General features: G+C 39.2%; 1 protein-coding gene across 12 annotated transcripts in view; it reads left to right on the forward strand.

Annotated features, from left to right (window-relative positions):
* Positions 1-21,460, forward strand: part of PARD3 (par-3 family cell polarity regulator) — a 444,410-nt gene that overhangs the window by 332,521 nt on the left and 90,429 nt on the right. For 11 of the 12 annotated variants that reach the window (XM_041487469.1, XM_041487512.1, XM_041487496.1 and 8 more), the window contains one exon: positions 13,464-13,718. In XM_041487469.1, coding sequence (XP_041343403.1) covers positions 13,464-13,718 — 255 coding nt within the window. Of the gene's footprint in view, positions 1-13,463; positions 13,719-21,460 lie in introns of those variants that run through there. The other variant, XM_041487553.1, reaches the window with a different exon arrangement.

The raw sequence follows: 21,460 nt of genomic DNA on the forward strand, positions 1-21,460 counted from the left end.
TTACTCAAAAAACCTACTGCTTTTATCTTCTGGTTGTTATTGATAGTCTTTGCTGGACAGAAACTTCCCTCCAAACAGCAGGTTCTGATATCTTTCTTTCTCCCTCTTCCATACCCTTGCATTTTTCCTTCAATTTTTTTTTTTTTTTTTTTTTTTTTTTTTTTTTTTTTCTTTCTCTTTTTTTTTTTTTTTTTCCTTCCTTTTCTTTCCATTTCAGCTTTGTGTTCATTACAAAATACATTGTCAGCAAATCCAAAACCTTTGCCTGTGGTCTTCCCTTCTTTAGCACAGGCATGTGCAGTTCTTGGCACACATGGCCAGACCATATGTGCCGGCGATCCTCAGCCTTGGACTGACTTCCTTTAGCAAAGAAAGTTCTCCCTGACCTGAGCAACTTTACTCTTTGTACCCGAGTAGCAGATAACAGAGGAATGAACTAAACATACCTCTTTGTGAAGTTTTTAAGAAATTCATCTGAATCCAGCATGCTTCACTGCTGGATAATGCTTAAAAGATGAAAGTTGCAATTCTCATGTAATCTCATGATTCAGAGTTTGTGATCCATCTGTGGGCAAACAGTGCTTATGCTGTAATCCGCCTCTAGAGGCACTTCTCCTCTTGCAAGCAAAGTCTAGAGGATATTCTCTCTGTTTGGTTAATACACTGATTTAAGAGCTTTACTAATGTTCTGTAAATCTCTGTGTTACCATAAAAGTGTTTTAATCTTAGTATTGTATTCTTCCTCAACTTCCACTGAAACGGATGCAAAATCAAGTGCTTAAACACCTGTGTTGGGAGGATCAGTTTTGAGGAGATAAGGAGAAACCTTTTGGGAGAGAATTAAAGCGTTGTGCTGGTGGAAGTGCTGTGACAGAGGCTTCGGAGATGCTGGGAGGGCGATAGAGCGGTCAGATGGGGCCTGTGGAGCCGGGGGCTCGCTCTGCTCTGTGGCAGCAGCTGCACAGTCGCATCCTGTGCTGTGCTGGGTACGCGCATGAGAATAGCTCCCGTCTGGACCAGAAACCTCCTGCTGTGCTGGTTTCCCCCCTTTCTCATTCGGAAAACACGACCTTTTGTTCTTCTGGGTTACAAAGGGAGCTACATTTACACGATTCTGCCGTCGCTGTGCCCCGAGTGCCGCCAGTTCCCGGCGCGGGAGGTGCCTGGGGAGCGGCGGGGCCGGGAGGGGGAGCTGCGGGCCCGGCGCTGCAGGCCCGGCCCGGCCCGGCCCGGCCCGGCCCCGCCGGGATCGCTCCGTGCGGCCGCGCCCGGCGCCGGTGTCAGCTGGGGACAGCCGGGGATGGCTCTGGGCGGCCGGGATGCCTTTGGACGGCCGGGGATGGCTCTGAGCGGCCGCGGAGGGGGCGATGCTGACGGCGCGGAGGCGCTGCCCGGGGAGGCGGGTCAGGCGTCTGTCCTGCCCTGGCAGATTTGCTGTTACTTTCGGAGCTCAGTCTGACAGCATTTTATTTTTGTGCGGATGTAAACAAGGCTGCGAGTAGAGTGGGTGTCGTTCACGCGTTATTTGTCCTAAATTTAGGGGGAAACATTCTGCCTGTTCATTAATAGTTAAAATAAGACTGATTCCCCCTACCGCCCCCCCCCCCCCCCCCCCCCCGCGAAGGATTCGGTTATTCCATAAAATGCTTCCTGTATTGTATTTTCCTAAGGGTATATGGGTCTTTATCTCTAACATGTAATGAACTTCTCTTCATCCTTCTCTAGTACCATTAAAGCCACAAGCCCTTTGTTGTAAAAGTATACTAATGAATAGAAATGTTACAACAAGAACAGAAGTCTTGTGTTTTCCCTTCATCATGCATCATCCATTTTAATTAGACGAAAGGGTGGTGAGTACTGTGACAAGAGTCTGGAATTAAAATCATTAATTGATGTCAAGCTGACGAGAGACTGCTAACATGAATTTACTGACAGCAGGAAAGAAATTAACCTTATTACTTTATTTAGTACATTGGGACTATTTATTATTCTTTCCTATGTGAGTTCAGTGTGTTCTGTTAGTGATGATAGAGAAAGAAATAATTAATAAAACCTACATTGAGTTTTATTACCTCCTATCAATGACATTGGGATGAAAACCACATCAGTAATTTACAAAAAACAAACCCACCACATCCTTCTAATCAATGTAACTCATCAAAACTGTTGCAGCAATATTTTTGATATTTTAGATGAGTATAACAGGCTATGCTCTCTAACCAAGTAGAATTGCAAAAGTGATTTGATTTAAAACCGTCCCTTAGTTTCTTAATGTCAGTGTTGCAAAAAATGAAACATATTTTCTGCAGCAATGACATTGATTGGAATAACTGTCTGGTTTGATCATCATTGGAAGGTCAGCCTAACAAAGATGAGTTTTAATGTTAAGCATCTTTATTCTTTAGATGAAAGAGTACAGCAGTGTCTTACAGAATGACAGCAGCATCCTATAGATAATTTGTGACCCAAAGGTCATAATAAAAGAATAGAGGGAAGGTCATCCTGTAGTAAAGGCCATCTGGAACTGTTAAAGTATCAGATGGAGTAGGGGGCTGAACAGCAGGACAGTCTTGGTGTCTTTCCAGATTTCCCAGAGAGACCATAATATTTTTATTGGAAAACCCCAACTTTTTTTCCCCTTTAAGCAAAATATTTTCATTGAGCAGTTTCATCTTACTTTAAGGAAAAAAGACAACATACTGTGATAAGGAAAGGATTTTTGTTTCTTACAATGTCTAAGAGTTATCTGTGTTTTTGAAAAACTCAAAGATTCAGCTTTACTTTTACTATTGCTGTATTTTGGTTCCACATAACAGCTTTGAGAAAAACTGTTACATCTAAAACCATTATTACTGCAAACATTCAGAATATAAGTAATTAGTGAAGTTTTCCATTAAAACTTTCATCTTCTTCCCATCCTGTAACAGAGGAGAGGAAAAATTCCTAAGTGATCAGAAAATGAGAGCAATATGTTTCTCATTCTTACTTATTTTGTGATGGGGGTCTTCTTGTCTCAGTTTCGTGGAGATTTGTAGCATTGTTTTTGGCATTGGTTTTTTACATAGTGGATAAGGGTGCAGGATATGAAAAAAAAAATCAATTGCAATAATTTTTGGAAGAGAACACAGAAGTGAAGCATGTGAATATTGAGCTTTGGAAAAATATTTCAGGCCAATTCCACTTCATAAAAATACTGACTTTAGGAGCTATGTAAATTGAAGCCTTTGTAGAATAATAGTTACTGGAAGAGTTTTTCAAACAAAACACTACATATTCTCTAGCTACATATTGTAATTATAGAGACTTTAGGACTGCTAAAACATATTTTCTCTATTATTTTTCTATAGTGATTCAGCACATTGCACTGGGCAAGGTCTAGCCAAGTCCCTTGCAATATATTGAAAAAACGTAATTTAGGTGGTCTTTATAATATTCTGTGTTATAAATGAGTTTAAGGTGTCTTGTAGGTCATATAAATTCACTACTCTTTTAGACATATAAGTTCAAAGTAAGAACACTAAAATGTTTCACTTTAGAATGCCAGGAACTTCAGGCTAAGGCAGCAGCATGTCCTCTGATGTCATATGAATTCTCCTTTAGTGGCAGAGTTACTGTGGCAAAGACTTATTTGAGAATTAAAATAGCTGTATCATAGATACTAACTTACTGAACTTATTCTTGCTGAATTGAACAGAACTGAAAACCTGTCAGGTTTTCCACAGTGCACTACAGGACTCTGTTTGACAGTAAAACAAGGCACTAATCCTACTCCTTTTTCTAATTCTTAAATGTAACAGCAAGTATTTGACTAGCCAGAAAGACGCCCAATGATGCATTTGTAACAGGCAGATCCATCCTCCCTCCACACCACAGCTGCAACCTTTATTTTGTGACCAGTTACTAGAAGAAACCTTTTAGGAGTTATGAGACAGCTGGCTCTGTTTCTGGCCACGCTAGAGATTTGTGCTCTCAGTACTTGGACCCAGTGAGGTTTTAGAAGTGAATCCTCAGAGGTGTTGTAGATGTGAATTTGAGGGTCCTGAGCTAAGATACTGACTTAAAAGCTGTATTTATTGGTTTGGGTTTTTTTCTCTTTTCCTTTTCTTTCATCTTCAGTGTATGAGATTCACATAATCCTTGCTTTGTTGTGAGGTTTTTCATTGCTTCATCCTGTTTCATTTTCCATCTTCCAGATTAGGCTATTTTATACGTAGTACTCTAGAAACACGGAACAATGGACCTGAAATAGAGCTGGCAGTAGAATTTTGTGCTAGCTTTTGTTACTAGACTTCAGCTAGAGGAGCATGGCTGGTGGATAGGCTCAGCTCAACCAACTGTTAAGAGTATTGTAGCTCGACCTGCAGTTGCTGCCTGCAGTACCTGGGAATGACTGATTTGATTCATGGTAAGATGTATGGTACCATTTGAAGTGTGGTTTGCCTATGTCATTTGCTTCTTGCACACAAGGGAACAGCTGCTCCTTACACATCTAGCTGCAGAATTCAGATGTTACCCACCAGTGCTTCTTTCTGAAATTGTTCTCCAGTTGGGGAAAAAAAAAAGTATGGGAAGAAATGGTCCAAGCAAGTCTGCATGAAGGAGGAAGCCGGAGCCCTTAAAGCAAGGAGGGAGGAAAGTAGGAGCTTGTGTTTCAGCAATGTTGTGTTTCAGCAATAGTCGAATATCATGATCTTTTTCTTTCTACTTCTGTCCAGCAGAAGAGCTAAATAGGAGATTAGAGCTAAGGTCTAATGATGGGGGACCTGTTGTCATAGGTGTAAATATCAGCCTTTCTGGCTAGTTTTGTTATGCAAAAGAAAAACTAATTTCCATTTTATTTCAGACAGCAATGATGTTCTTTGATGAAACATGGTTCCCAGCAGGGTAACAGTCTCATTTGCTCATTTGGGTGACCTTCCACTGCTGGGGTCACTGATCCTTGGATCAGACATGAAAATAAGAACAGAAAATTTCAGTCAAGGTAGTGTTTGTTTTGGAGACAGGAGGACCTATGCTGCCTGTGTACCTGCAACATTCTCCTTTGGTTGAAACATATTCTTTCAAAAAAGCACAGTAGGCAAACCCTCCACCCTAAAATGTGGCAGACTGTTAACTGCAAAGTAGGCTGAAGGCTCCATTGAAGCGTAAGTAAGATAATTTGCAAATTTTTTAACCCAAAGTAAGCAAGGATTTTCACTTGCTTGCTGCAACATCCAAGAAGGCAGGTTTGAAATACTGACAAACCTGCTGACATGGACATGTCTTCACTTTGTAAAAACAAAGGGTGAATCAAGAAGGTCAGGTGATAAGGAAGGATGGGGGTGAAATATATGAGATTCCACAAGGTTAGAGGAAATAATTTTAATGTCTCCTTTAGTTTCATCAATGTCACTTGATTTCAAATTGGTGTTTGCACTTCACCTGCTCATATGCATAATATTTACTTTCTCTCCTGCATTTTTTCATTTCTTTACGTCTTCATTTGTATTTTGCTGCCTTCTTTAATAGCCTTCCTTAATATAACTCCTTATAAAAATGAGCATAATGTTCTCTCCTTAATATATTAGGGCACTTAAAGTAATCACCTTATCACCTTTATCCTTCACCTTTTTTTCTTTTTTAACTGCAGCCCTCCTGGGTTGTAGCTCATTAAACGTTTTTGAAATTCTCATGCATCTCTTCTGATTTGAGGAGGGGGGATCTTCAGAGAGACAGTAAGTACTATCACATATTCTAATTGGCAGATAGGCTGTGATTGTTGAAGGAGAAAGAAAATTAAGACTGTCTGATTATGTAGATACATTTCTTTAATTTAGAGATGATGGGCAGCCTTTTAAATGAAAAAAATGTAGTCCTTGTTATATTTCTCAGCTGTTGTAAAACCAGTACGTAGGAAATATATGTATGTAAAATTTCTATGTAGGTGCAGAATTACAGATCTTTAAGAGAGACCATGTCACTTTTTCAAGGTAGTATCTGCAGGGTATGCCATTCCTGCAAGATGTTTGTTTCATCCTGGGTTTTTTTTTGGGTTTTTTTTGTTTTTTTTCTTTTCCTTAGTTTACAATAAACTCTACAGCTTCCTATGGCAGTCTTTTCCACTGCCTTTTGTTTAGGAAGTTGTCCTGCTCACAGTATCTTAATTATTCTTGCTTCAGTTAAATACCTAACACATTATTCTTTTCCTCTGGTGTTTGCAGACTGCTGTTATGTCCCCACTCTGTCTTTTTCTTCCCCGAACAGCTTGATGTTGCTGACTCATATATGTTACCCAATAGAACTTCCAGATCCATTCTTGAAAAAGCAACTCAAAGATTTTTTTTTCTCTACTTTTAATTGATTGTTTATTTATTTGAACTATGTAAATTACCTTCTAGTTGCTGTTATTTAAGTTAGTTCTGTTTTTGTAGTCTACTCTGTATTTCAAGGACATTTGAAATCTTAATCCTTTCCTCCAAAGTTCCTTCATCTGGGTTTTCTGCAGATTCAGTAGTGCCCTAATTGATAATGAAAAACTGAGTAAATTCTGAGTGATCCACATAGAAAATATGTCAGTCTGTCCATTCTGGTGACTGTGAATCTATTCTCTAGATACTCTGTAGGAGCAGCCTTGTTCAACCTATTGCATTTATCCCATAGCTGTTTTTCTTAGCCTGGGACTGTTTCTGCTCTGTTCACAAGGCCATTTCCCGTGTTTTAGAAGGGAATCTGACTGACTCTAGCCACATCTGTTCTTGATAACTCTATGGTGGCTACTGCTTGTCCCATTATCTCTGTGCTTACGAGTAGTTTACTTAAGAAGGGATTGAAGTTAAACTCATGAGTCTTTAATTCTCTTCCTTCTGTGAGGTATGTTTGACTTTTCCTAGTTTTATAGTATTTTAGCTCTCCTCAACAAGTTTTCCTAGTTGCTGAAAAAGTCTGAGGCTGCCTCAGACAGTTGTGTGTGTCAGATTACTTCAACTACCTTAACCAGTTTCTAGCTACTTATTTTGCTGATATATGGAAGATATTTTTGTTATTGGTGGTAGTCAATTATGCTGGTCATCTGCTTGCAGTCAACCATTTCAGTGAAGACAGATGCAAAGGGAAAAACCATTAAGCCTCAGGTCTCCTCAGCATCATCTGTCAATATCCTTCCCTCCCTGCCACGCAGGGGAGCAACCTTTTCTTTGCTCTTCCTTTTACTGCTAATGCAATTACTCAATGATTTATTGTCATCTTTAAAGCTCCCTGTTACTTTTATTTCACATTATACCTTGGCCTTTCTGATTTTGTCCCTGTATGCTTGTGCAAACTGACTACATTTTGCATGTGTTTCCTCATGTGTCTGAGGTCAGAGGATGGTCATATTTCAGTCAACTTGCCACACATGTGTATCTATAGCAGATAAGGCAGAACTCTTAATTTTTTTTAATGACTTCAAAAATTTGAGTCTCTAGCCTTTCAATTTAAAAATTATATCTACATTACAGTATTTTCTGACTTTTTTAAAAAATGTGTTTAAGTTTTGAATGAAATGGAGGGAAATGAGGAAGAGGAGGTGTCTTTCTCATTTACAAGCTGTGGCTGTTGGTGGCCAGGATTATCCATAGTGCACAGTGATCTTTCAGAATGATTTTCCCAGGAAAGCAGATGGCTCTGCTGAGGGGTGGTTATAACTGTGATAACTGACTAGCTCTAATCATGGCAAGAAAAGCTAAGTGTCATATGCCAGTTCAGAGTGAAATCACAGTAATGCCTATAATCAAGGTACCCTCATTAGAAGGGTAGTTGTCAGAAAAATTCTGCTTGGGTCCAGACAAAGGTCAAAGAAAAATACAGGAGAGGACAAATTCCCATATTGACTTGATTGCCAAAAATTAGAAAAAGGGCCATTAAAGCCCTGCAGGCAGTTGAGAAGGTTGGGGGAGGAACAGTGAGACCTGGTGTGCTGTGCCTGCAAGGTATTTTTCACTAGCAAAGAAGGAGGGGACAGATTTGACAAGATCTGGCTGCTGGCCAATGCACTTTCTGACCTCTTTATTAGAAACGATATCTGGCAAAAATTGGACTGAATGTGTTCATCCCGCTGGACTAACTTGAACAAGCTGACTGGCTTTCTAAACGTGTTGTTGTTTTTCTCTGTTTCCAATCCATCATCCCAGCGCACGCCAGTCTGATGGTAGAAGAGCTGAGAACTGGCAGCCGTGAATGGCTTGTCATTAAGCTTCTGTCCTTACACAATGCTGTTTCTATCCTTAATAAACATTGTCAGCCATCTCACATATGTGGAACTGCAAGCGTTCAATACTGATTTTGTAAATGAGTGAGTCTCGGTGGAAAAGACGAGGGTGTGGATTATCACTTGGGCAATAGCTGAATCCTGGCAGCAGCAGGAGGATTAATTGAATTGACCAAGCAATTGCACACCAGAAACAGCAGCCAACTTTTTTTCTGCTCTTAGGGGAGGACATTGCTGCCATTGCAGTGGCAAATGTAGTGTACTAGCCATGAATATCTTTCCCATGCTGTGTTCATCAATTAAGATAAGTAGTGATTTTTTTGCAAGGACCTAAATCACTAATATGAAAAAATCCAAACAAAGGAGACTGAAGGTCCCAGGGGATTTGGGTTATATTTATAGGATATATTTATATTTTACTCCCAACTGTAGATGAAATAATTGTTGGTTTCTTTTGACAGCTTTGCTTATTCACTTTTACCAGCAACAGCTCATCCAGCTCCATGGATTTGACATTTCTGTTGCTGAAAAAAGTTAAAGTATAGTTCAGAGAACTGCAGTAAACATTTAGATCACGGTAGAATTGAATCCCAAATTCATGATTACTTAGTACCCGCATATGAGTTACATGGCTAAATGCTCTTTGTGGTCAAGGAAGGACTACTCAACACAGTTGGAAGAGCCTGGAGAAGGGTTTGGCTTCACTTTAAAATGTCCATGTTAGAGATGTTCAGCTGAATTGAGTGCTGGACCATGCAGCGGCTGCCTCATGTGACTGAATCTTGACCAGCTCTCCTGGGAATTCAAAACATGCCTTGACACCTAAATTTAGGTCTCTAAAATGGTAGTTGCCTTCACCTGAAAGCTGAATATTGCTCAGTTTATAAGAAGGGAACAAGGTAGCTGCTGTTTCCTGGGGACAGCCATGCAAAAGCTTTTGCCTTCTTTTTGCGACGACCATTTCATGTGCATAGGAATTGATGTACAATGGGTATGTCTATCATTACTGGATTAGCTTGCAATGAAAAGCTCTTCTAACAATTATAGGAAGTTCTGCAGCTAACAATATTGTCATTTGAGGCAGTTATCATTAGCTTTTGAATTGAATGGCACACAAATGCATGAGGATAGTTTATACTGAACATTATAATTTCAGTCTCAAAAGTATGACAATGCATTGTTGACATTTTCAGTGTTAACATTTCAGCAGGAAGGGTTTAGAAACTTCTTGGGATAGCTTTTGTATTTTTAAAAGTTCAGTTTAAATAGTGAAACATTGATTAGCAGTTTCTGCAAAAACTCTTTAACGATGAAAAGAGTTATGTGAAAGTTAAGCATTAGCATTATTATTATTATTGTTATCAAACCACCACAAAATCCTTAACATGGCCATAAATCCTCAAAATTAGCTGATCTGAAATCTCAGACATAACGTTTTTATTGTGCCATGTCATGAATGAATACAATTCACTGAAGACAGCTTAATACACTTATCCACATGATGAAACCAAAGCACTGTGGTCAAACACTTCTCCAGATACTGGATTTCATTAGCGGGGGTGTTGCTGATTAGGGCTGAAGCACAGAGCGAGTTCTAGGTTCTCATCTGTGCTGCACAGTGTGTTTACATAACCATTTTAATCTTCCCCACAACAGTCTGCAGTGGCATTTCCCATATACATACTTTATGTGGTGTATGCTAACAAATGATTTAGGGTGCATCAAGCATATACACACATGAGCACACAAAGGGGCCAGCATAAAATACAGCATCACATTAAGTACAAGTCCTTATATTAAAATATATTCAGAGTTAAAAGCTATTAAAATTCAAAAGGGATAGTGCAGTATTCAGCTGAGAGCTCTTATTCTTTTCAAGAATATGCCTCCATATTTTTCCCTAGTCGTTTGGTTCCTTCAAGCTGAAAGACATAATGTTTACATGTGGTATGTCCTTGAAAAGGCAAACCCAAACATATTTTAAACAATATTCAAAAATATGTTAAGCAATTGAAATACCTATACTTTTGTCATGTGAAAGTGCTAGCATTTTCACACTGGCTTAAATGTAAAGCACAAAAGAATAATTAAGAGGAAAAAATCAGAACATTTTGGGTTTCAGTATAGTCGGACACCTTATACCTTCAATTTTAGTGTTATCTTTTGTTAAATGTCATTGCAAACAGTTACTGGATATTTTGCTTATAATTAACAGGAAGGTTAATGTGTTTAGACTCTGATTTTTAATACTATGTATGTGTATTAATACATTGTATTAGCAATTGTAGAAAATACTCTAAAAATTTTCCTGGTAGATGTGGACATAATTACTTGCACAACACTTCAGCAATCAGTTCTTTCCCACTTGAACGGGATTAAGTATCCCTTATGGAGCCATGCATGGGAAAACCTGAATGCTCTGGCTGCAAATGGCTCAGCATCCAAACCATTAAAGAGCCAATAAGCAGATGCAGGAGAAAAGGTGGTTCACATGAAACAGGGCACACTCATGTCTGCACCTGTGGGGAGCGATGGGATCTTCATGGTCAAAAGTCACAGAAGGTCACTGCCCTCTCCCGTAGCAGTCTGTGTAACAAAAGCAGATATCACCTGTAACCACCAGGTAATTCTGTTTTATAAGCACTTCAGGTAACAATGTTTTCTTCTGATTGAATTACTCTATGCCACATTATTGTTACGCTGCCTGATTTCATGCACTGAAATTTTGGTTATCTAAAATACATGGATTTTTTTTCCTTCAAATTGGTGTCAGTGTTTCCATATGTGATGATAAATTATCCATTTAAAGGAAAATTAAAGCTACCAATGGCTAAGAAATTTCTGATTTCCATTGCTTCTCCCATTCAGAGGACAAATATCAGTAGATAAATACATTTCTTCACAGAATAAATAATACTGGACTACAAATTGGGATGTAAACTACAGTGAGAGGATTCAACATACACAGGTGATTTTCAGACCTGCTTTTCCTCCTACATAGATACCTTCCAAGTGATTAAGGCTGTAACACTTCTGAATTAACAGTTTTGGGGTATTGGAGAAGGTAAAATACATGTTTTTATTTTAAAATAGACCTGCAGAAACCCTGTTTAAGTTTGAAATGTGTTTTGCATTTAAATTTGCGTCCCTCTCCACTGTAAATTAAGCAAAAAACAATTCCAGTCTGATATTGCTGAACTTGTAGAGGAAAATTCTCTCAGCTGACTAGTGTTATCATTTTCACTTTCATTTTTCCCTATTAAAATAAAAAGCAACCAATAAAGAAAAGAATTTTAATATTTGCAAAATTAAAAAGGTTAGTTTAAAATGAACTTTTTAAATTTATTTTTTTCTTTTCACTGTGACTGAACATGGGGCATGTAAATGGATCATTGAACCATCAATGTAGGTGGCTCTGTCTGTTGAAGGTAATTTGGTCAATTGGTTGTATCCCAAATCACTGTCTATGGTCAATACTTTCAGGATTTGTGGGGGAAAACGTGTATCCGTGGCATCCCTCTATTCCCTTATTTTTAATGGTGATCTTTGTAGAGGAACAGTTTGCTTGGGACTGTCTGAGGAAGAGCCATTTCTGATATTCACATACCAGCTCAGGGCTGGATGCACATGCTTGATCACAGATGACTTGTGTCATTTGGGCTGTCACAGTCTCTGGGACTTCAGCATGACCTTCAGCATTTGCCCAGCAGCCGCAAATCCATCAGGATTACCTGGGGATGTCAGGTGGCCAGAGCTGCTTCTTTTTGAGCAGCTCAGTCAAGGCTGGGTATCCAAGCTCCTGAGGAAACCTAAGCAGCAGCATCAAGAGTGTCTCTAGAGTGACTTTCATTCTCTGACACATCGGTGGTTCCTGACTCTGGAGACCACTGCCAACAGCTCCTGGCCACTGTAAGGGGAGGCTGCACACGTAGCTGCTCTGAGCTCACCTATGGCTGGCACTAGGATTTCATGTCTTTATCTGCAGTCTGAATCCCACCCTTTGTGTATCCCCTTTTATTTATGAAAATCTCATCTTGAAAATTCCCAAGAATGTCAAAGTTACCTAACTTTAAGGCTTTTCTAGTTTCAGAAGACTCAAGGCTTGCTGTAAAAGAGAAAGAGGCTTTGAATAGGCTGCTCTTGTTGAAAGTTGGTGAGGAAGATGTCTTTGAAAATGGCAGACAGCACAGATGCATAGAGCTGTAGTCTGCATGGATGGATGCTGTCACTCTGTAGCCATGGCTGTATTAGATGAAAAAGGAGCACATTTTACTAATGGAAGGGAGGAGACAGCTTCATTTTGCGATGATGACAGAGCATTAAACTGGTCTGGGGTGACAGTGTAAAGGGGGGGGTGTGGTCAGTTCGCTGTGCATATATGTGTGCAATACATCAAATTTTATAAAATACCAAAGAGACTTCGAAGCCCAGATCAAATTTTTTTTAATATCTTTATGTGCTTTTGAAAATATGACCTCTGCTCGATTTGTGCTTGTCAGATTCCTAAATGTCATCTGTTTCTATCTGTCACTTTTTATCATACAGCTAAATTAGTGCACATAGATATAAACCCTGTCCAGTATCACCTTTCATTTGTGACTTTAACACAAGACACTTTCTGAGAAGATGCAGCCTGCTTTTGAGAGATGCCAGATTCAGTTTGTTTATATTTTTTAAAAGCATGCACATCTCAAAGGAATCATACAAGAATCTGCTTCTGCTGTTTACTGCATGCATGCAGACATAAATATATCCATGTGTTCTATCCCTACACAGGTTTTAAATTCTGGAAAAAAAAAAAAGTAGTATTAAGCTAAGAAAGTACATTAAAATTCCTCTCTAAATACATGCATTAAAACCATTAAATCTGGTAAGTTTTGATGGAGTACAATACAATATGAATGATGTCAGGCCAGGTAATAGCACAGGCATTCTAAGAAGCATGAAATGATAGATTAACTCTGTTTACCAGCAGCTGTAGCTAGTCATTATTTATCTGATAATGAAACAAAAGACAGTGCATAATCAGATGTACTCCTTAAAGACCCAAGTTGATTGTTAGCATTGTTTCAGTCTAGGCTTCAACGTCCAAGGTAAACTTGAGACCTCATGGCAAACTGAAACTGGAAACCTTCACTGGTTTCCATTAAGATAGGCTACCTAAAGTGTCTGCTAACTGCTGCTTTCAGGTTTCTCAGGGGGGACATCCATCGGTTTCAACCTTCTTTTAACTTTTCAGAATCCAGGCGAAAACGCGAGAATTTCGAGAGAGGCAAGCTCGGGAACGTGACTATGCAGAGATCCAGGATCTGAGCCGGGCGTTTGGCTGTGACACGGATCCAATGTACGCCGGCATCGCCGCCTATGACTCTCCCAACAGTGGCACAGGAGCGCTGAACGCGCGGCCGCAGAGCCCGCGGGAAGGGCACACGGTGGAGGCCTTGTACGCCCAAGTGAAGAAACCACGGAATTCAAAGTCTTCACCTGTAGACAGGTAGGCACCACACATCAATCAATGCAAAATTCAAAATCTCAAAATCTGCCCTTCTGTTGCTTCTGTCACGGGAGATGGTTGTCCACATCAGTTGGAAAGGCAGCGCTGCATTTTTATTCATGGCTTTTTTAAGCCTTTATGTGGAACAGTATTGAACTCACTCAAATAAGCCTGTTAGAGAATGGGACAGGAGAGTTGTTTGCTGCAGAGCAACTACATTTCTTCTCTTTCTTCAGATAGTTTGGAATTTTGGACTCACTGTTGGGCATCGTTAGAATCAAATTCAAATTTTTAATGTAATCAGGTTTATTTGTCAAAGCTCTGTAAAAGATATATTTGTGCAATACATTTCCAATCTATTTACAGCTGTTACAAAATCTCTAAAAGGTTACTGTTGTTAGAGCAAAAATGGGTTAAAGCTTACGTGGATTCTAGGCCTACTGTAGTTCTGAACTTCAGTCTAACAGGATGAGATTTTTGATTAAGTAAAGACCAAGTGAGCAAATTCTAAACTTCATTCATGAGTTACTTCTTGGGCTGTATCTTATGATTTGTACTCTTCCTGCAGTTACATTATCTGAACTGTGTCTTGCTTGTTTTTATGCTGAAACTGGGCAGAATTCTGGTTTCTGTTGATGGAGTTCTGAGTTCATTTGAAAACCTGAAGCTAAAAGAGGAATGTAAACTAACATAAAGTAAAAATAGTGAAAGGCAGAATTCACAGGGGTTTTTTATGCTTTAACAGTGAAAATACACCTGTTTTCTTGGCTTACTATTGTAAACTTGTAGTTCTGCATTTTCTCACTGTTACAAAGATTAACACTAAAATCCTAATGCAAGACATATTGTTCACTCAGTTGGAAGTTATTTACTTAGTTCAAAGTAAAGCCATTCATTTTGTTTTCTACCTCATTCTTTCCAGCAGAAAAAAGATTGAATTTTCAGTAAAATCAGCAAAGCAATGTCTTTGTGTGCAGTGTTTGGGATCTGTATAGCTTCTACATGAGCAGTGGCGTTCACCTTGCATATTCTGTTCTAGGTGGTAATGGAGTCATTTATATTTCAGCTAAATGTCTAAAACTCTTTGAGGACTGAGAGTATTGTACTTGACCCTCCACTTGATCTATTTTGGGAATTTTCTTTACATAATATTGATAAATATACGTCCTCTAATATGACAATTAAGAAAATCTCAGATGCATTGTGGAATGCGTACATTTTTACTAAAAATTGGTTGCATAGCTGCATTTTTATTTTCTTAATCACACTGTTCTCTTGCATTGTGTAAAAGGTGTACTTTTCATGGTAAATAATTTATATATTGTGGTATATATATGTTATTTCAGTGAAGGAAGCAAAATAATGTTATAAGATTACAGCAGCTGTGTCCTTGGAATTTTGTATTCCTTAGCCCTATATTGGCTGGCACTGGTATACCCAGGTGCCTGACATTTCAGCACTTTTGTGCCTTTGGAACTCAAGATAGCTTGGTTGGATATGTCTGCCACGTGGTGACTCTCATGGCTGTTTTTGTTAGACCAAAGGCAGTGTTTCATGCTAGAGTTGAATGGCATCAATGTCACATCAACAAAAAAAAAGTTCTTTGATACAAACCTGGCACGGCAAAATAGGAGACCTGCATGACCCAGTTAACTCTGTGTGGTTGCTGATAAAAGAGCCAGGAGAGAGTGAGCAAAGTGGAAGATAATGGAGTACCAGGGGAATCTGATGTTAATCAGGTGGGTAGGACTGAAGAGCAGTGCAGTAGTTTTGTACATTCAGGCTGCTCCTGGAGCACAGAGGGTCCTGTCTCTCACAGCTGGATCATGCTGTGACAAAAGGAAAGACCCAGCACACACAATAGGCCTGAGCAAAGAGATAAAATGCAAGTAGGGTACCAGAAATGGGGCATGAAAAACCAGCCAAAGTCCTGTGATAAAGGGGGCCACATTTGACAAGAAACACCCAGAAATAAATATTTAATTCAAATGTAAAAGTATTATTCTTTGCTACAAGTGTACTCTGAAATACCTGTTCAGGGGTTTGAGGCATGAAGGTCTGGTGTATTAGGGTTTTCTTTACTCTCTCTCCTCACATCTTTATCAACAACCAAGCTGTGGTGATGGTGAATGCCCCTGGCTCCAGGAGACCTTCTGGGGAATGTTGCAGTGATGTGCACAATCTCAGGTTCATAATTACCTCTCCCAGAAGCTGGGTCTGTACTTTGGGCCTAGTGCTGAGAGAGTGTGTCACAGAATCATGTAACTAATAGCTTGGATTGGAAGGGATTTTAAAGATCACCTGGTTGGGCATGGAGGAGGTGTAACAGCTGTGAGAGGGCAGCTTTCAGTCATCCTTGAGGTGTGTGAGGGGTGTCTGGGAGCTTGACCTTTGTAATTTTCAGTGTGAGAGCCTGGATTATGGCTGAGATACCTTCCCAAAGGCTGCTCTGTCTTTTACAGCCTTTATGTTATATACACTAAGATAGCATCATCTGAGCATTTTTCTATGAATTAGTTGTCACTATGTGGACCTGAAGTGCTTGTTAACTCTTTTGTTTCCTTGTCTGTAGAAAACCCATCACCTCACCCCATGTGCATTGCAGTTTCTTTCTTGCCATCCCTTTCCAGCAGTGAGACCTTCGTCTTTCACTTGGCATTGCCTGTGATGCCCCTTTTGACACCAGGCATGCAAGTGGCTCTGCTCAAGACTCTTCATCTCTCTTTTCTGCAGTCTGATTTATTCTGATGAGAATTTGATGAGAAATAGTTGATTGCAGTTCTGCATCCTTAAAATGTTGTGTACATGAGTGTTCACCCATGGTGAGTGTTACTTTCAGTGTGTTTTACTTCTTCTCCCTCCCATCCTTTCCTTTCTTCTGCATGTTTCAGAGGTTACCCGAGTAGAGACAGTTGTTTCCAGCCTTTGTGGATAGAAAGGGAAATCACTCACTGTGTTACCCTTGTGCTGAACTGCCAGGAGCTGGTAATGGCCAGGCTGTCTCAAATCTTTAGCACATTGATATTAAAAGCAGCATTGTTTATATGGGAAATGTTATTTCTATTGAAGTTTGGTGCTTAGTGCCAAACAAAATTTGACATTTAAGTATGTTCAAAAGGTTATTTAAAAGTCTGTTACGAAGGAGCCTATAACAAAATGTCCCATAATAGTTTGCATTCCATTGCTGAACATTTATGACAATTTTTTTTTTGTAACTTGCAAGAGAATTACTGTGGCTGTGTGTGAGGCCTTGTCAGGGTTTGTTTTCCTTTAATATTCCCTCAACTTCTCTATTACTTTCATCAACACATACCACCAACTGTTGTAAGTTTAACTGTATCATGGCAAATAGTGAAAAGCAAAGTGGAGGACAAGTATGTCAACTACTCATCAGTGTAGACAGTACAAAACGGTAGGAAACACGTGGTTATTCTTTAAATTTTGTTTGTCCATTTCTCTAAATAGAAATTAAATCATATAATGTCAAAATACAGCAAAGGAGGAAAAGATATTAACTCACTCATTGGAGACATGCACAGCTAGATGTGTGTAAGTGACAATGTTTTACCCAATTTTACTGACAATGGCTAGTAAAAAAATCCAGCCTGTAAATAGTAAATGCTACTGAAATATATCTTTACAGGACTTGAAACTGATTTAGAACTACTTTAATGCAGATTTGTATTGCATCAGAGTTCAATCAATAATGGATATCGGTGGGGTTTAGAGGGGAAAGTGTTACTTTGTTGGTTGGTTTGGTTTTTTGGTGATTATATCGGTTACAGATATAACACTAAAAAAGTTGTTTTCTGCTCTTTATCCTAGAGAATCAAAGCAGATAGTCTTTCTTAACAGAGGAGTTTATTGCTCAGAAGAAAGGAAGCTCTAGCAGTAAATAAATAAATAACTAAATAAATAAATAAGTTGGAAGAGATTGATGATCAGCCTAGCTCCATATACATGAGCTGCCCTCGTGACATCAGCTTCATCCACTGCACTGACAGCAAATAGAGACAGGCTGCTAAGAAGTTTTTCACTTCTGTGTTAGGCATTGATGGAGTGAAGCAGAGGTGGAATGTATAATCTTATGTTTATTTCACCATTTGGGAAAGAGGTGTCTCAAGAACATAGTTCTTGAGAATAAGGCTTTCAGCTTAGCTGAAAAATGTTCTCTAGTATGTTTTGCATTACACAGAAGAGAAGCTGAACGACTGATCAATACTGCTTTTCATGTAGATGACAAGGATGCCATACAGTGGGGCTTTATGGCAATCACCTGACACCCATAGCTGGGCTCGATGTAGAAAGACAATTCCTAATGGCTGTCACTCTTTAATCATTCCCCACCAAGAGTGCATTGTCCTGAAATAAAATTGAAATAAAATAGGCACTGTGCTGCTGTAAATCTAAATAGCTTGAAAATAGTAGGTTAGACTCCTCCAGCTTTCTGAGGACGTTTTAATGGAAACATAAATACCATAATCATATGCTTTTTGCATGCATTTTGCCATTAAAAGAAAAAAACTTCATTTTAGAAGGGAGACCTTTATGAACTGGTTTATTTTCTATCAGAAGTGGAATCAAGTTATGTCAAAGGAATATCTGGGAACTGAAAATAACCCCACTTCCTTTAACTGTCATCTGCTCAGTGCAAAGAGGCAAGATTTTTTTTTTTTTTAGGTCGGGTCACATGCTTTCCTTGCTGCTTTTCCAAAAAGAATGGGAGAACATTTTATTAAGTTGTTAACTTTGATTCTCTCAGTAATATCTTTGTGCGTAAATTGGCATGAGAGTAGTGAAACCTGGAAACTGCATAGAAACACTCTGATATAATAAAAGAATATGTAAAAAGTGAAATAAGCAGACCCTGTCTTTCTAGTGTATATAAAATAACTCTTAGCAATAGCGGAATGGGTCATGAAAGCTATGAAATACTATATTGCTGTGCTTGGATAAATATTTGTTAAAAAAGCAGGCTCTTGTGCAGCTATATTAAACTTCTTTATTAGTAGTGTCAGTCACAGGAGTGTTCTTAAGTCTGTGGGATCATTTATGCGTAGGAATTTGAGCTTACTGCCAGGCCCACCAGAGATAGAGATAGGAGTTATTACTTAGGGTGATGGATGTTGTAAATGCTAGGATGTTTCTCAGAAGAAGAGATTTTTTTGATGGTTCTGGAAGTTGACTTGAAGAGCACTTTCGTGAAGAGAAAGGCCACGACACTGCAAACCATCTGTCCAGTGACATTTAAAACCTGCAGAGCTGTGCAGAGGGCTAACAATCTATATTGGATAAGATTATGAGTAAGCTCTTCCCTCCTACCTCTGTTTACTTCTCTTTGCTGATTTGGAAGTGTTTTCCTATCTCCTGGATCCCTAATTCTTCCCTGTTTATCACCCTCTGCCATCAGAGCCCTGCAGATACTGTGCTACAGGGGAAGGAACAACTCATGCAGGTGAATATGTTGAGAATACTCAAGTTGCAAGCATTTCAGAGCAGGGACCTTCTTGTTTTGCAAATGCCATAAGTAATTGGTAATGTTTCAGGAATTAATAGTTACAGATTTTAAATCCTTACCTTCCAGTCAGTGTCACTCTTTTGTGGCATTCCAAAGCTTCATTCCTGTGAGAATCTGACTTCTGAAAAGGCTTTCCTGGCCTAGGAAATGGCACATATGCCATTATGGAATAATCAGACTCTCCAAGGCAACCTGCCTGGAGAGCAGTGGGTTAATGAACTGTTTGCAGTTCTCTAATGTGTAAAACTGAAAAAAATACTTGGAAGTCATTGTGGTATTTTTCCTCCTCTGTCTCTTATAACCCAGGGAAGGATTAGTTAGAGCCTCTGTGAGACTCTTCATGGGGTTTAATTTCACTTTAGTGCTAACACATTGGGGTTTTTTGTTTCTCTACCCTTCATCCTATAAGCCAGTAATCCTTGCCCCCAGGACTGCCTAAAAATTAGCTTGGTCTCTCATAGACCCCATATTTAGAACCCAATAGACACTATTAGCATTGGCATTTTATTATCTTAGGTTGGTTGTTTTCTTTTGTTCTTCCATCTTGATAGAATATAAGACAAGTTTTAATATAAATTCATGAGGATTTATGTAGGCTCCCTATTGTGAAAGTATGCGACTGCACTCCCCTGTTTGGGTTACCACTTTGGTGGAATAAATAGCAGACGTACAGTGAACTCTATTCAGGTCTCCCATTTTAATTACTTGGAAGTCCTGGTCTCTCTCTGAATAGATAGCAAGCACTGATACTGTTGTGAGAACCACGTCTCTCTCCATTTACCACAGCCTCACTGAAGCCCCGGTGGTTTCTCTTCCCCTCTGCTCCGGCCGGCTTGCCGTGCAGTCTGAAGTGTGACAGCTATTTGTTTGTTTTCACAAAAGCAGCTGGGGTTAGTACCTCTACAAATGGTTGCAGTGGGCAAATGCACAGAGAGATAAGAGAGGTGAACTTCCCTCTCTGGGTTACAGGACCAGGAGGTGAAGAGGGGCCCGCCCAAACGTGCCCTTGGTGCCCCTGCTCTGGGAGACTGCGGATGCGCTCCTGGTGCTGGAAGCTGGGAGTATCTGCAGAGCTGGGGGATTTTCAGTTCCTTTAAGTGCAGTTGAGAGACTGTTTATAAAAGGGGGCTCAAAACCTGTCCCTTCAACACAATATATTAGTAATTTAAATATTTTGTAACTGAATCATGCGTAGTATTGTTTGTTGGTAAATTAGTACAATTTGCACACAGATATAGATCAGTTGGGTGTTTTGTTGCTTGGATTAAAAAAGAGAAAAACCTTTACTTTTTTTTCAGATGGTAGAAGTTAATATTTAATTTAAAAAAAAAAAGGAAAAATAAAACTATAATTATATATCCCAGTATGAAAAGCTATGATGAAAAGCTAGAAAAGGCCATGTCTCAGGCATCAAATGGTTGTTGTATGGTTTGAGATTGCAGTCCAAAAACCCAGCTGTGTGCATAACGTGCACATCTTTTTTTCCCACTAATGCCATCAATGCAACTTGAAGTTCTTCATCCTGAGAAAATTATGGGGAATATTTGAGTACACAAAGCTGAAAAAGAAAAGGCTTTCCCGTTCATTAAATCAAGTGTTTTGATCCTACCGGTGTAAACTGCTAAAATCTGCTCTTTGCAAGTCGTACTAACCAAAATTTGGATTGCAAACTGATGTTGTGCCTCACTTAAACACCATAATTTAATCAGTTTAATTTGTTGTTGCTGTTGAATGTGGCCCTTTCTAAATAGAATACAAATTTATGATCTTTTTGTCTTTTATGTCCCTCCAGTCAACCCATCTGTTCCTCTTTGGTGAAGGATTCAGGCTTCTCCTTTCCAAGCATTTGAAGAGCTAGGGGTTTTTAATTTTCCATTTGTCTGGTTATGGGAGAGGGGTGCACAGGAAGAGCTTGGAGAGAGTCCTGTGTTTTCATGAAATCTTAGCTTTTTACTTTCTTAAATTAAATATGCAATTTGAAGTTAAATCTTTAATGTAGTTTAATGGATGAACAGTAAAATGTTCTTCTAATGTTGGAGGGTTTGAAAGGATTTTCCTTATTTTCTATTTTTATGAATGATACCTCCTTCGCAGATGAGACAAACTATATTTAGCTACACTGTTTATCCTTATGGCCAGCCTTGTTTGTTTATGTGACCCACAAATCATCCTGCTTATGGTCAAAGTACTTTGTCACTGGAGGAAGTGGTGGAGTCGAATTGTG

This window comes from Pyrgilauda ruficollis, unplaced genomic scaffold, assembly GCF_017590135.1.
Source record: "Pyrgilauda ruficollis isolate IOZ18807 unplaced genomic scaffold, ASM1759013v1 scaffold12, whole genome shotgun sequence".
In the NCBI taxonomy this organism is placed as follows: Eukaryota; Metazoa; Chordata; class Aves; order Passeriformes; family Passeridae; genus Pyrgilauda; species Pyrgilauda ruficollis.